The sequence below is a fragment of the Lepus europaeus genome, chromosome 11, assembly GCF_033115175.1.
Source record: "Lepus europaeus isolate LE1 chromosome 11, mLepTim1.pri, whole genome shotgun sequence".
Taxonomy (NCBI): Eukaryota; Metazoa; Chordata; class Mammalia; order Lagomorpha; family Leporidae; genus Lepus; species Lepus europaeus.
In genome coordinates, this window is record NC_084837.1 from 51,565,255 (window position 1) to 51,578,406 (window position 13,152).

At 41.1% G+C, this 13,152-nt stretch overlaps 1 protein-coding gene across 1 annotated transcript; it reads right to left on the reverse strand.

The window, feature by feature from the left end:
• Positions 1-10,964: 10,964 nt before the first annotated feature.
• On the reverse strand, positions 10,965-11,894 carry LOC133770483 (olfactory receptor 6E1-like). Its single transcript, XM_062206590.1, has one exon. The coding sequence runs from the start codon at positions 11,892-11,894 to the stop codon at positions 10,965-10,967; it is 930 nt and encodes a 309-aa protein (XP_062062574.1).
• Between the last annotated feature and the right edge of the window lie 1,258 nt (positions 11,895-13,152).

Here is a 13,152-nt window from a genome sequence, read left to right on the forward strand (position 1 = left end):
GAGCCACAGCGCCGGCCATTTGAGTGGATTTTTGTGTAAGATGTAATATAGGGGTCTTGCTTCATACTTCTGCATGTGAAATCCAGTTTTCCCAGCACCATCTATTGAAGAGATTGTCCTTGCTCCAGGGATTGATTTTAGCTCCTTTGTCAAAGATAAGTTGATTGTAGATGTGTGAATTGATTTCTGGAGTTTCTATTCTTTTCCAGTGGTCTATTTATCTGTTTTTGTTCCACTACCAGGCTGTTTTGATTATAATGCCTGGTAGTATCTTGAAATCTATTCTGTGATGCCTCCAGCTTGGTTTTTGTTGTATAAGATTGCTTCAGTTATCTGAGGTCTCCAGTGTTTCAATATGAATTTCAGCATCATTTTTCAATATCTGAGAAGAATGGCCTTGGTATTTTGATTGGTATCACAATGAATCTGTAAATTGCGTGGCCAGTGCTGTGGCATAGTGGGTAAAGCCGCTGCCTACAGTGGCAGCATCCCATATAGGCGCCAGTTCGAGTCCAGGCTGCTCCACTTCCAATCCAGCTCTCTGCTATGGCCTGGAAAAGCAGTAGAAGATGGCCCAAGTCCTTGGGCTCCTGTACCCATGTGGGAGACCTGGAAGAAGCTCCTGGCTTCTGGCTTTGGATTGGCACTGCTCAGGCCATTGTATTCATCTAGGGAGTGAAAAAGCAGATGGAAGACCTCTCTCTCTCTCTGCCTCTCCTCTCTCTGTGTAACTCTGACTTTCAAATAAATAAATACATCTTAAAAAAAGAAAAGAAATCACTAGCTACCAAATAAATTATTAAAAAAAGAATCTGTAAATTGCTTTTGAAAGTGTGGACATTCTGATGATATTGATTCTTCTAATCCATGAACATTAATGATTTTTCCATTTTTTTGGTATCTTCTTCTGTTTTGTTCTTTAATGTTTTATAATTCTCATCATAGAGATCTTTGACATTCTTGGCTAAATTTTTTACAGGGTACTTGATTTTTTTTTTTTTTTTTTAGCTATTGTGAATGGGATTGATCTAGAAGTTCTTTCTGAGCTATGGCATTGTCTGTGTATACAAAGGCTGTTGCTTTTTGTGTGTTGATTTTGTATCGTGCCACTTTACCAAACTCTTCTATGAGTCCCAGTAGTCTCTTAGTGGAGTCTTTTGGATCCCCTATATATAGAATCATGTAATCTGTAAATAGGGATAGTTTGACTTCTTCCCAATTTGTATCCCTTTGATTTCTTTTTCTTGCCTACTGGATCTGGCTAAAATTTCCAGGACTATATTGAATAGCAATGGTGAGAGTGAGCATGCTTATCTGGTTCCAGATCTCAGTGAGAATGCAACTTGTCCCTATGAGCTGGCCATGAGATTGTCATAAATTACCTGGATTGTGTTGAGGAATGTTCCTTCTGTTCCCAATTTGCTTAAAGTTTTATCATTAAAGAGTATTGTATTTTGTCAATGCTTTCTCTGTCTTTTGAGATGACCATATGATTTTTATTATTCAGTTTGTTAATGGTTGGAGTTTTCATCATGAAAGGATGTTGGATTTTATCAAGTGCTTTCTCTGCATCTAATTGAGATAATCATATGGTTTTTGTTCTTCAGTTTGTTAATGTGATGTATCACATTGATTGATTAGAAAATGTTGAACTACCCCTGTATACCAGGAATAATCCCTCGTTGGGTTAATGATCTTTCTGATGTGTTATTGGATTCGATTGATTAGTATTTTTTTGAGGATTTTTGCACCTATGTTCATGAGGGAAATTTGTCTGTGGTTCTCTTTCTCTGTTGTATCTTTTTCAGGTTTAGAAATTAAGGTGATGTTGGCTTCATAGAAAGAATTTGGGAGGATTCCCTCCCTTCCAATTATTTTGAATGGCTTGAGAAAAATTGGAGTTAGTTATTCTTTAAATATCTGGTAGAATTCAACAGTGAAGCCATCCAGTCTTGAAGCTGGCACAGCTGTTACGTATATCCAAAATGGCACCTTTTCTATCAGCTTGTTACAGGACACCACTGTAAAGTGATCAAGGAGAGAAACGTGTCTGTCCTTTTTTTTTCTCCTCTAGTTTGGCAGGTATACTATCCTCCATGGGGCTCCAAGCTGGATTCCCTCTAGGCTCTTTTTGCAGCTTTAGCACCAGTAGCTTGGGCTGCTGGGGTCTGGTCTCACTTCACTTTCCAATGCTGGTGCATAGGTTCTCGGCTGCTGGAGTCCTGAGTTGTGGGCATCCATGCCCTTCACGTCAGCCCACCATGTCCCTCTAATTTGCGTGGAGTTTCCTCTGCCTTTTTCTCCCTAACTGTTCCCTGAGACTTCACTCTCTCCACTTTTTAAAAACTATCTTCTCCTGGACTAGAGCAGTAAGCTCCCTCCCTACTTCGCCATCTTGGAACTCTCCCTAAATATTTCTATTGTTTACTTTGGATTTCCTTTGTACTTTTACTGGGAAATTTTCTGCCTTCACCTTCTTTTGATGATTATGTTTCTGTGTTTCTGTGTGTAGCACATCCTTAAACATCTTTTGTAAGGCTGGGCAGGTGGTGAGAAATTCTTTCAATTTCTGTTTGTTATGGAAGGTCTTTATTTCACCTTCATTTATAAATGAGAGCTTTGCAGGGTATAGTATTCTGAGTTGACAGTTTTTTTTCTCTTAAGACTTGGCATACATCTTGTCATCTCTTCTAGCTCTTCTCTTTTTTAAAAAAATTTAATCACAGCAGAGGCTTGTTCTGCTCTATTGGCATAGTCTCTTGCCCACCTCCTCTCCTCAAAGGAGACCAGTACCTGGGTGCTGCACCCCAGGTTGTAAAATATTCATCTGCGCTATCCCAAGAACCACACAAAGGGTCTGTGCAGCCTTTGGTGTAAGCACGAATCCTGTAGCAATGACCCTCACCAGGGAATCAGGAAGCCCCAAGTATGTAGAGCCACTTACCTTAATTGCCCAAAATCCCAGTCACACCTTGCACCTTCCCAGGCAGCCACATGTTTCCACAGTCCCAGGACACAAGACTCCCACAGTTACAAGAACCCAGCCCCCTGTCAGCTCTCCCAGCCAGACTCATGTCTCTGCTGGGCTGGTTGCTGGGCATGTAGACATGAGCTGGAGCAGCTGTTACGTATTCCAAAATGGCACCCGCCCTTTCAGCTTGTTGCAGGATGCTGGTGCAGGGTGTTCCAGGAGAGAAAAATGTGCCCTTCACTTTCCCTCTAGGTTAGCAGGTACACTGTCCCCCACAGGGCTCGAAGCCGGGCCCATGCCAGGCTCTTCCCATGGCTTTATCAAATCCATGGCTTGGGCTGCTACAGTCTGGTCTCACCTCTCTCTCCAGAGTTGGTGCTGAGGCTCTCAGCTGCTGGGTCCTGAGTTGTACATGTCCACACCCTCCATGTGGGTCCACAGTGTCCCTATAACTTGTGTGGGGTTTCCTCTGCCATTTTCTCCCTAACTCTAACCTGTGACTGTACTCTCTCACGTTTTTAAAACTATCTTCCCCTAGACTAGAGCAGTAAGCTCTCTCCCTATTCTGCCATCTTGAATCCACCGACTTGAAGGATCCTGTTGTAATCTGGGAGGTGGGAATATGGAAAAGCTTGAGTTAATCTATCATTCACTCAACATAGACTTATTGAGCATGTAGTATGTACTATGCATTGTAGGATATGCTGAGTATGTTGTAAGTGAATTGTAAATGAGTTGTAAGTTGCAAATTCTAAGTGAAATAGTCATAGTTGTCTTTCTCCAAGGAGTTTACTCTCCATTGGCAGAGTCATGGTAAGAGGACCTTAGGTCAAGCTCCATCTTGATCATTGGGCCATTCAAGCTAAAACTACTCTGCAATCCTATATTTTTTATTTGCTCACAAAACTGTGTCCTAGATTGGATAAAAACTATAGGCATTCAATACAAAATGAGTTGATGTAACTTGACTACAGTAAGTGGTCTTATTTTAATAGTCAATGATGTGTTTTAAAAGGCAAATGAATAACTGAATTTTAGATGTATGTTTAAAAAGGATCTGTGAATTGATTTGACCTGGATGACCCTCCCCTGAGTGTCTGACTATTTCTGATGCAGCAGGTTGCTAGTGTAGATATCCCAGCCCCTATTCAGTTATCTCATGTGAACTACTTATGTAGTCAGCTTGCTCCTGACAAGAGTCATGACTAGCCCGTGACCTATATAAGAAGGAGGCTCAATTAATTGGACATCTGATTATAAGGAGTGAACATGGCACACAAGGATTACAACCACTGGGGTCTTCTTTAAGAAATTATAGTTATCCTTTGACTAGGCCAGAAAGGTCTGACTTATGAGTTCTCTGGTTCTCTGATTATGGTTGCCTATACAGTGTACACTTGTTGGTTGTGATAAGAAATGGAAACCTCAACACTGTGTGCCTAAGGATTCTTCCCTGTCATATTGTAAGAGGGCTGGGTAGGACCTGAGATGCCCTCATGGTTATGCCTTTATTGTGTGGATTTTGGATTCTGGGTAAAGCGTCTTCATTAGTCATGAAAAGAGCTTCAGTTACTCTTCTCTGGAAAATCAGTTATTCTTAATAATATTGAGGGAGAAAAATAAGCATGAATAAGTAATAACAAGACATGATGACAACTATGAAGGAAGAGAACCGAGTGCTTTAGGAGAGAAAACCTGGTGAGGCCTGACTCAGGTAGATAGCCAGGAAAGATCTACCTGAGGAAGGGTTATTTCAGCTGAGTTTTGAAGCAGAGAGGGGTTATTCAGGCTGGGAGACTTCCAAACAAAGAGAACATAAGTCAAGGCCTTCAAATGAACAAACAGCTGGTGTTTGTGAGGAACAGCAAGAAGGCCAGAATCAGTGCCAGCGATGTGAGATTTGGCTGGAAAGATGATTTGTGTTCAAAACATGCAGACATAAGACTGTGCCTGGTAACGAGGGTGGATTTCATTCATCCTAGTGCAACTGGAAGCTACCAGAAGGTCATAAGCAGAGAAGTGACAGAATCTTTTTTATAGCAGAGGCAGAGAGAGGAAAATGGAGCAGCCAAGAACAGGAAACTAGATCAAGGGGTCATTTTTAGGGCCCAAGGGGAGAAATGACACAGGAAAACTTTAATTTTGAAGAAGTGATAAAAGGTTTAGGGAATAAGTGGGAGAAAGGCTTTTGGCCTAAAGGTTAAGGTATCCACATCCCACATTGCAGTGCCTGAGTTTGATTCCCCACTCTGGGTCCCTCCAGCTTCCTGCTAATGCAAAACCTGGGAAGATGTGGTGATGGCTCAGTACTGGGTCCCTGTCATCCATGTGGAAGTCATGGAGTGAGTTCCTGGCTGTTGGCTTTGGTCTGCCATCCATCCATTGTGGGCATTTGGAGGGTGAATCAGAAAGTGAAAGTTCCCATTGTAGGTCCTTTCTCCCTCTCTATTTTTCCCAGAATGAAAAAAGAAAAGGGAAAGAAATTAAAAACCTTAAAAAATAGGGGGAGGTGTTTAGCCTAGAGGTTAAGATTCCTTACCAGAGTGCCTGGATTCGATTCCCCTCTCCAGCTCCTGATTCTGGCTTCTTACTAATGCAACCCTCAGGAGGCAAATGGTTAGTGACAAACCTGCAAATATTAACTTCACAATTTTTATCTCAGCTTAATGACAGTCTCCTTTTTGGATAGCCATCTTTGCTAGAAGTTAATCAAAGAAAGTGAGAGATAGATAATTGGACAACACTTCCAATGCCATTAGAAACTGTTGTGAAGAGTTCCTTGTCCCAGTCAACATAGGTGTCCCACGTTTGATGTTCCTACAACTATTAGGTGTTTAACCCTGTCATCTCCAAGCCCTCTCCTGCCTACTTTGTCTCTGAGATACCAACATTTTTCCAGTGACCTAGACTCAGTACCTGGGATCTTCTTCAATTCTGTTTTCTTTCTACCTCTAATCATTTTATTCCTTCAGTACACAGCTGCATCAGTTTCTGGCTGTGCAACATCTCTTACATAATTTTCCTTGTTTCATTGCTGTGGGTGCTACCAAGTTTGTACACATTACCTCTTGACTGAAGTATTCCTATTATCTTTTTAATTTTTTATTTTGAAAATTTCAGGCATATACAGAAGCAGATGGCATAATGAATCTGTATATCAATAGCTTTGACAATAATCAAGTCTTGGTAATTCTTTCTTTTTAAAGATTTATTTTATTTATTTGAAAGAGTTACAGAAAGAGGTAGAAACACACACAAACAGAGAGAAGGGTCTTCCAGCCTCTGGTCCATTCTGCAAATAACCGCAATGGCTGGAGCTGAACCTATCCGAAGCCAGGAGCCAGGAGCTTCTTCCAGGTCTTCCATGTGAGTGCAGGTGCCAAAGCACTTGGGCCATCCTCTGCTGCTTTCCCAGGCACATTAGCAGGGAGCTGAATCAGAAGTGGAGCAGCCAGGACGCAAACCGGCATGCATATGGGGTGCTGGCACTATAGGCCAGGGCTTTGATCTACTGTGCCACAGTGCCGGCCCCCCCTGGCAATTCTTATTTCACTTAGATCACTACCTACTGTCCTCCCTTGTTATTGTGAAGCAAATCCCAGACGTCACATTATTTCACCTGTAAATATTTCAATAAGTTCTAAAATAACAGTATTATTTAAAATACAAACACAATTCCTTTATTACTTTGAAAAATCAAAAGTACTTCATCAATCATTAGGTGGGTTAATTGTTATTTTAATCTGAATTACCTTGACTATCAATATAGTTAGTCATCATTTTATTTATTAGTCCTTTGGATTTGCTTTTCTGTGTATGTCTATGCCTATCCTTAATTCATTTATTTGTTGGGTTATTTTTCTTTGTATATTATGATTAACAACCTTTTAATTGTAACATATATTCTCCACTGTGCCCCTTCCTTTATGCCCCTTTAAACCTATTCTTATAGTTATTTCTTCCTGGACCCTTGGATGAGATCTAGGATAGATGCAGTGACATTTCTGGCCATTCAAAGTGATTTAAAAAGTCCTCCATTCACTATCAGTTCAAAGAACAGTTATTAAACTGTCCAATTCTATGTAATTGTTAAAATTTTGATCGCAATTTAAAGGTAAAACTTAATTTAACCTCCATCTGAGGCTTGTTTTAGCCAGGTAATCTTCAGAGAGAAAGAATATTTGGTGTTGGCTCCATCTATCTTAATTTTTTGTAAGCCCATCTCTTCCTTATCTATGGCTTCCAGCTCCTCCAAGGTCATGTAGATGGAACAGGGGTGGCAAATAGGAGATGGAGAACCATGAACAAATGGAAGGTGGCAGGGACAAATATGGCAGTGGTGCTGTGGCAAGATGCAGTAGGGCTCTGTGTATGTTTTGAAGGTATAATTTACAATATTTTCTGATAGATTGGTTGCAGGGTGTGAGGGAAAGAAGAGAGTCAAGGATTACGTAGTTTTGCTTTGTATTAGACTTGGGATCTGTGGTTTTTTTTTTTAATTTTGGTAAAAATACATATAACAAAAATTGATCACTTTAACTGCTTTAAACTATTCAGTGGCATCAAATACATTCATATTATTGTGCAATTCTCACCACTATCCATCTCCAAATAGTAATGTCTCATTCCCCCTTGACCTAGCCCCTGGTAATCATTGTTCTACTCTCTGTCTTTACAAATGTGATTATTCTAGGTTCCTCATGTAATTGAAGTTAAATGATATTTGTCTCTTTGTGATGGGCTTATTTTATTTAACATGTCTTCAGGTTGCATCCATGTGCAGTATGTAACAGAATTTCATTCCTATTAAAGGTTGAATAATGTTCCGTTGTATACACACACACATCACATTTTGTTCATCCACAGATCTGTAGATTATTCCTCCCCTCCACCGTTGACTGTTGGTCATTGTTTTTCTATGAACAGGGTGTACAAAGATCTGTTCTGCTTTCTGGGGCCAGTGCTGTGACACAGTAGGCTAGATCTCCACTTGCAGTGCCAGCATCCCATATAGGCACCAGTTCATGTCCTGGCTGCTCAGCTTCTGATCCAGCTCTCTGCTATGGCTTGGGAAAGCAGTGGAAGATGTCCTAAGTGCTGGACCCCTGTCTCCACATGAGAGATCCAGAGGAAGCTCCTGGCTCCTGGCTTTGGATTGGCCCAGCTCCGGCTGTTGTGGCCATTTGGGGAGTGAACCGGCAGAAGGAAGACCTCTCTCTCTCTCTCTACCTCTCCTCTCTCTGTGTATCTTTCTCTCTGACTTTAAAATAAATAAATCTAAAATTTTTTAAAATAATAGCCATCCTGGTGTGTGTCAAGTGGTATCTTATAAGGTTTTGATTTAGATTCCCTAATGGCGCATCTTATCATGTGCTTATTTGTTATTTGTAGAATTGGGTTGTTTTGTTTTTTGTTTTTAAAGACCTACTTTCTGAACTTTTTAAAAAGATTTTATTTATTTATTTGAGAGGTAGAGCCACAGACAGTGAGAAGGAGAAACAGAGAGAAATGTCCTCCATCTGCTGGTTCACTCCCCAAATGGCCGCAATGGCTGGAGCTGCGCTGATCCAAAGCCAGGAGCCAGGTGCCTCCTCCCAGTCTCCTACGCAGGTGCAGGGGCCAAAGAACTTGGGCCACCTTCCACTACCTTCCCAGGCCACAACAGAGAGCTGGACTGGAAGAGGAGCAGCCGGGACTAGAACCAGTGCCCATATGGGGTGCGGGCGCTGCAGACAGAGGATCAACCTATTGCGCCACGGCACCGGCCCCCATTTTTTTTTAAAGCTTTCTGAACTATTTTGAGATCTTTCTGTAGTAATTTGTCTAATCAAGTGTTCTATTTCTCTTTATATCAGTTTTTGAAGGTTTTCTTTTTTCATCTACTGTCTCATGGTTTTCAGATTTATTTTTGAGGAGTTCCACATGGTATTTTTTTTTTTGCACAGAACAGTTTTTACTTTGAGTTATAGCTTTTTGTGTACTTAACATCTTCCTTAGGAGAATACAAATTATTCAAAGGATAGATTACTACCTCTAAGACCATAATGTATATTTATTTTCTTGAAATAGACATTTGTGTAATAATTATTTTTGAATGCATCATTATATTAATTAAGTTACTTATTTGATATTTGTTCCCTTACAGATATGACTTTACCTTAATCAATGTGAACATCTGAGGTAGGTGTTTCGCAGTGTGGGTAAGTTGCACTTCAGATACCCACATCCCTTATTGGAGTGCCTGGGTTCGAGTTCTGCATCCATTCTCCACTCTAGCTTTTGTACTAAATGTATAGCCTGGGAGGCAGCAGGCTCAAGTAATTGAGACCCTGCTACCCACATAAGAGACCTGTTGGGGTCTCAAGCCCTAGGCTGGCCCCTGACCAGCAGGGGCCAGTACAGACACTCCCCAACAAGGCGAACGGGAGAGGTAAGGTTGACGGGTGATGAACACACCACAAGCACCTTTGAGTTCTGTCGAAGCAGGAACCGCTTTATTGAGGAAGTGTACAGGCTTATAAAGCTTACGAAGGACATGCACAGTAGGGGAGCCAATCAGAGAAAAGGTCATGCAGGCATGGGTGGACCACGCACAAGGGCACCTTAAGTAAAGTATAGGGATCATGCACTGTCCAGCTGTCCACGTGTCCGGAACTAAAGCAGACCTATCCCTGCTGGTGGTCTGATCTTATGTAGCTTAACCTCAACAGCCCCAGGCGCCATATTGTAATGGAGATTTTAGGCAATGCCTAACAGAGACCTAGATTGAGTTACTGACTCCCGGCCTTGGCAAGGCCCAACCTTAGCTAGGCATTTGGAGAGTGAATTAGTGGATGGAAGATCTCTCTCTGACTGTTTTTCTCTCTATGTCTGTCTCTTTGCCTCTCAAATAAATAAAATAAATAATAAAAAAATTTCCCACTGAAAAAAACCTTGTAAAAGAACAGTAGACATCTTGGTAACACATTCCAATAGGCTAAACACTGTCTTTAATAATATTTTGAATTTAAAATCTTCAAAAATGCTTTTGTTGATAATTCAAATGAATTAACAAAGGAGGTAAGGGAAGGCAAGATGAGAATTGGAGTAAAGGAATTAACATTTATTGAGGACTTATTTTGTGCCAATCACTATTGAAGGCACTGCCCATGGAATATCTCCTTTGATTTTTACTTACAGTGCTTCGAAACAGGCAATGTCATCCTCACTTTACAGATGAGAAAACTGGGCTCAGGAGGAAATAAAACCAGTAGATGGAAGAGCCTTTATCAAAAAATGAGGAAATTCTATGAATTTTAATACTTAAAACGCTTAAGTAGCTTACATGCAAAATGAAAAACAATTGCATTAGTCATTTTTGTGAACTCTTGCTGATTAGTTTCTATGACAAGAATTTACTGGTGAAATTATGATTGCACTAACTTGGGAATGTTCTCTTCTCTGAACGTGTTGGAGAAACAGACACAAAGCCAGTGATGAGTGTGGAAGTACTTACTGAATATATTCATGTAAATAGTCCATGACAGTGGATTGATGGTTGAAGCCTCTGGTGAATTAAAGAGCTAGTACTTATTTTCAAAGAGCCTATTTTCTGTTGGAAAGTCAGATAAACAGATGAAATGGACAAAAATATTTGAATCTGAACATTAATAAATGTGCCTTGAGGGTCCAGAGAGCTTTTGAGTTTATGCTGAATTTCACAGTGACTGGCACCACAGAAATTATCACACAGAAACATTTCATGACAGAATTTTCTGGGGCCAGCATTGTAGCACAGCAGGTTAAGCTGTCACCTGTGACACTGTCATCCCATATCTGTGTACTTGTTTGAGATGTGGCTGCTCAATGTACCCAGGAAAGTAGTGGATGATGGCCCAAGACCTTTGGTTGTGTACCCATACGGTAGACCCAGATGGAATTCCAGTCTCCTGAAGATCTCTCAAATTCCCATAGCAGTTCTGGAATATCAGCTTCAGCTCTTTGTTCCACAACTTTATGAGAGGATCTTGCTCACCTGCTCCCGAAACACCTGCTTTACCTGTTTGTTCCTCAGGGTATATATGAAGGGATTGAGCATTGGAGTGACCACAGTGTTGAGCAATGCCACCACCTTATTCCAGCCCTCCCCCTGGCCACCTTTGCCTGACCGGATGTACATGAAGATGCAGCTGCCATAGAAGAGAGACACCACAATGATATGGGAGGAACAGGTTGAGAAGGCTCTCTGCCTCTCCTTGGCTGAGGGGATGCGCAGGACAGTGTGGAGGATGTGGCCATAGCAGGTGGCTGTCACACACAGAGTGCCCAGTAAGCTGATGATGGCTATCACAATACTCAGAAGCTCTATCAGAGTTGTGTCTGCACATATGAGTTCCATGAGTGGAAAGTTGTCACAGAAGAAATGATTAATGACATTAGGACCACAGAATGGTTGTTTAAGTATGATGACACTTGGAAGAAGAATGAGAATGAGTCCTGTGATCCATGAGCAGAGCACCAGCTGGACACACACCCTTTTGCTCATGATGGTGGCGTACCGCAAGGGGTTACATATGGCCACATACCTGTCAAAGGACATCACTGCCAGTAGGAAGAACTCTGTGGTGCCCAGGAAGAAATAGAAGAAACTTTGTAGGAGGCAGCCTGGAAAGGAGATGGTCTTGTGTCCTGTGAGGATGTTGGTCAGCATCTTGGGGAAGATGACGGAGGTGAACCAGATCTCCAGGACAGCAAAGTTGCGGAGGAAGTAGTACATGGGGGTGTGGAGGCAGCTGTGCATGAGGGTGACGACCATAATGAGGAGGTTCCCGAGCAGGGTGAGGAGGTAGGTGAGGAGGAGCCCCAGGAAGATGAGCAGCTGCAGCTCACAGGCGTCTGAGAGCCCCAGCAGGACAATCTCGGTGATGCTGGTGTGGTTCCCCATGGCTCCTGAGACCTGTGCTGGGGTTGGCTGATGAAAGGTGTTCAGCATCAGGAGTGGTGATGGTCTAGGGGTCTGAAAATAAGCTGGAACTGAAAGCAAGAAGGATATGTGTTGCATTTTGGGCTGGCCAAGTCTTTTATTTCTGTGAAATCTTATCTTCTCGCCCCTGACTTCTCAAGCTTATTTGCAGAGCCTGAAGTTGCCTGTCTAATGGTTAGTATCTGGTAGATCTGTTATAGGAGAAAGTGGTGATGTTCAGGGTGACCTAAGTAAGGTACAACCAAAAATAATTTTCTTACTTCTCTTAACCAAGAAGTTTATTTCTATTTCTCAGTGAATTCCTCCATTCCTACTAATGTAAGCTGCTTTTAACACCATTTGTTCTTATCCTTACTCCAATATTGGGTCTTCATCCATAAATAGTTCATATTTGAGGGCATTAATGTTGTAGGATTTCCTGAATCTTTGGTGCCTTTCAGTGCTATTTGCGTTTGTAAAAAGGAAAGCTATGAGAAAAAGCACAACTCTCAAAAATTAAGTAAATAAAAACTCCAAGTCATATCTACATACATCAACATTTCATGGTATATTTTAGTATTATTTTACCAAATATTTCCAAGTTTTTCTCTTTTTACATCCTCCCACAAACCCTGGGATCTAGACACAGTAAACTCTCTGATGTTTTGATTGTTATCCATTTTTATACACCTGTGATATTTCATACAAGGCTTATAACCACCAGTCTTTCAAATCCCATTGATGCTTTAAGTGTCTCCTTAATAAATACTGTTTTCTATGAAGCCTTCATCTCTTAGTGAATGAATTTCACATTTTAATTATATTTTTATAATTATTTTTGTTGACTCAAAAGTTTTTATATTTTCTAAAGAACTTATAACTAATTTCTCAAAATAATCAGTTTTGATGTCAATTTATTGAAACAGAGAATAATACTTCAAATGTCTGAGAAATGGATTTGGTTGGTGATTGACATACAAGAGGTTGAGGACATGTCATGTATATAGTATTTCCTAGGGGGCAGCATTTAAATAAAACCAGCATGCCAAGTAGCTTTGACTTGGTCCAGCTGAAGAGAGTTTGCTTTTCCTCATGAGAAGGTGGAAGTGCCTTCTCACAACCATTCTCTGAGTGGAGACTCCATCGTTGAGGTGGACTGGAGTTTGAGCTAGTTGGTACAGAGAGATCTGGTTGGATAGAATGCTTTCAACTTCAAAAAAAAAAAAAACAACCCCCCCCC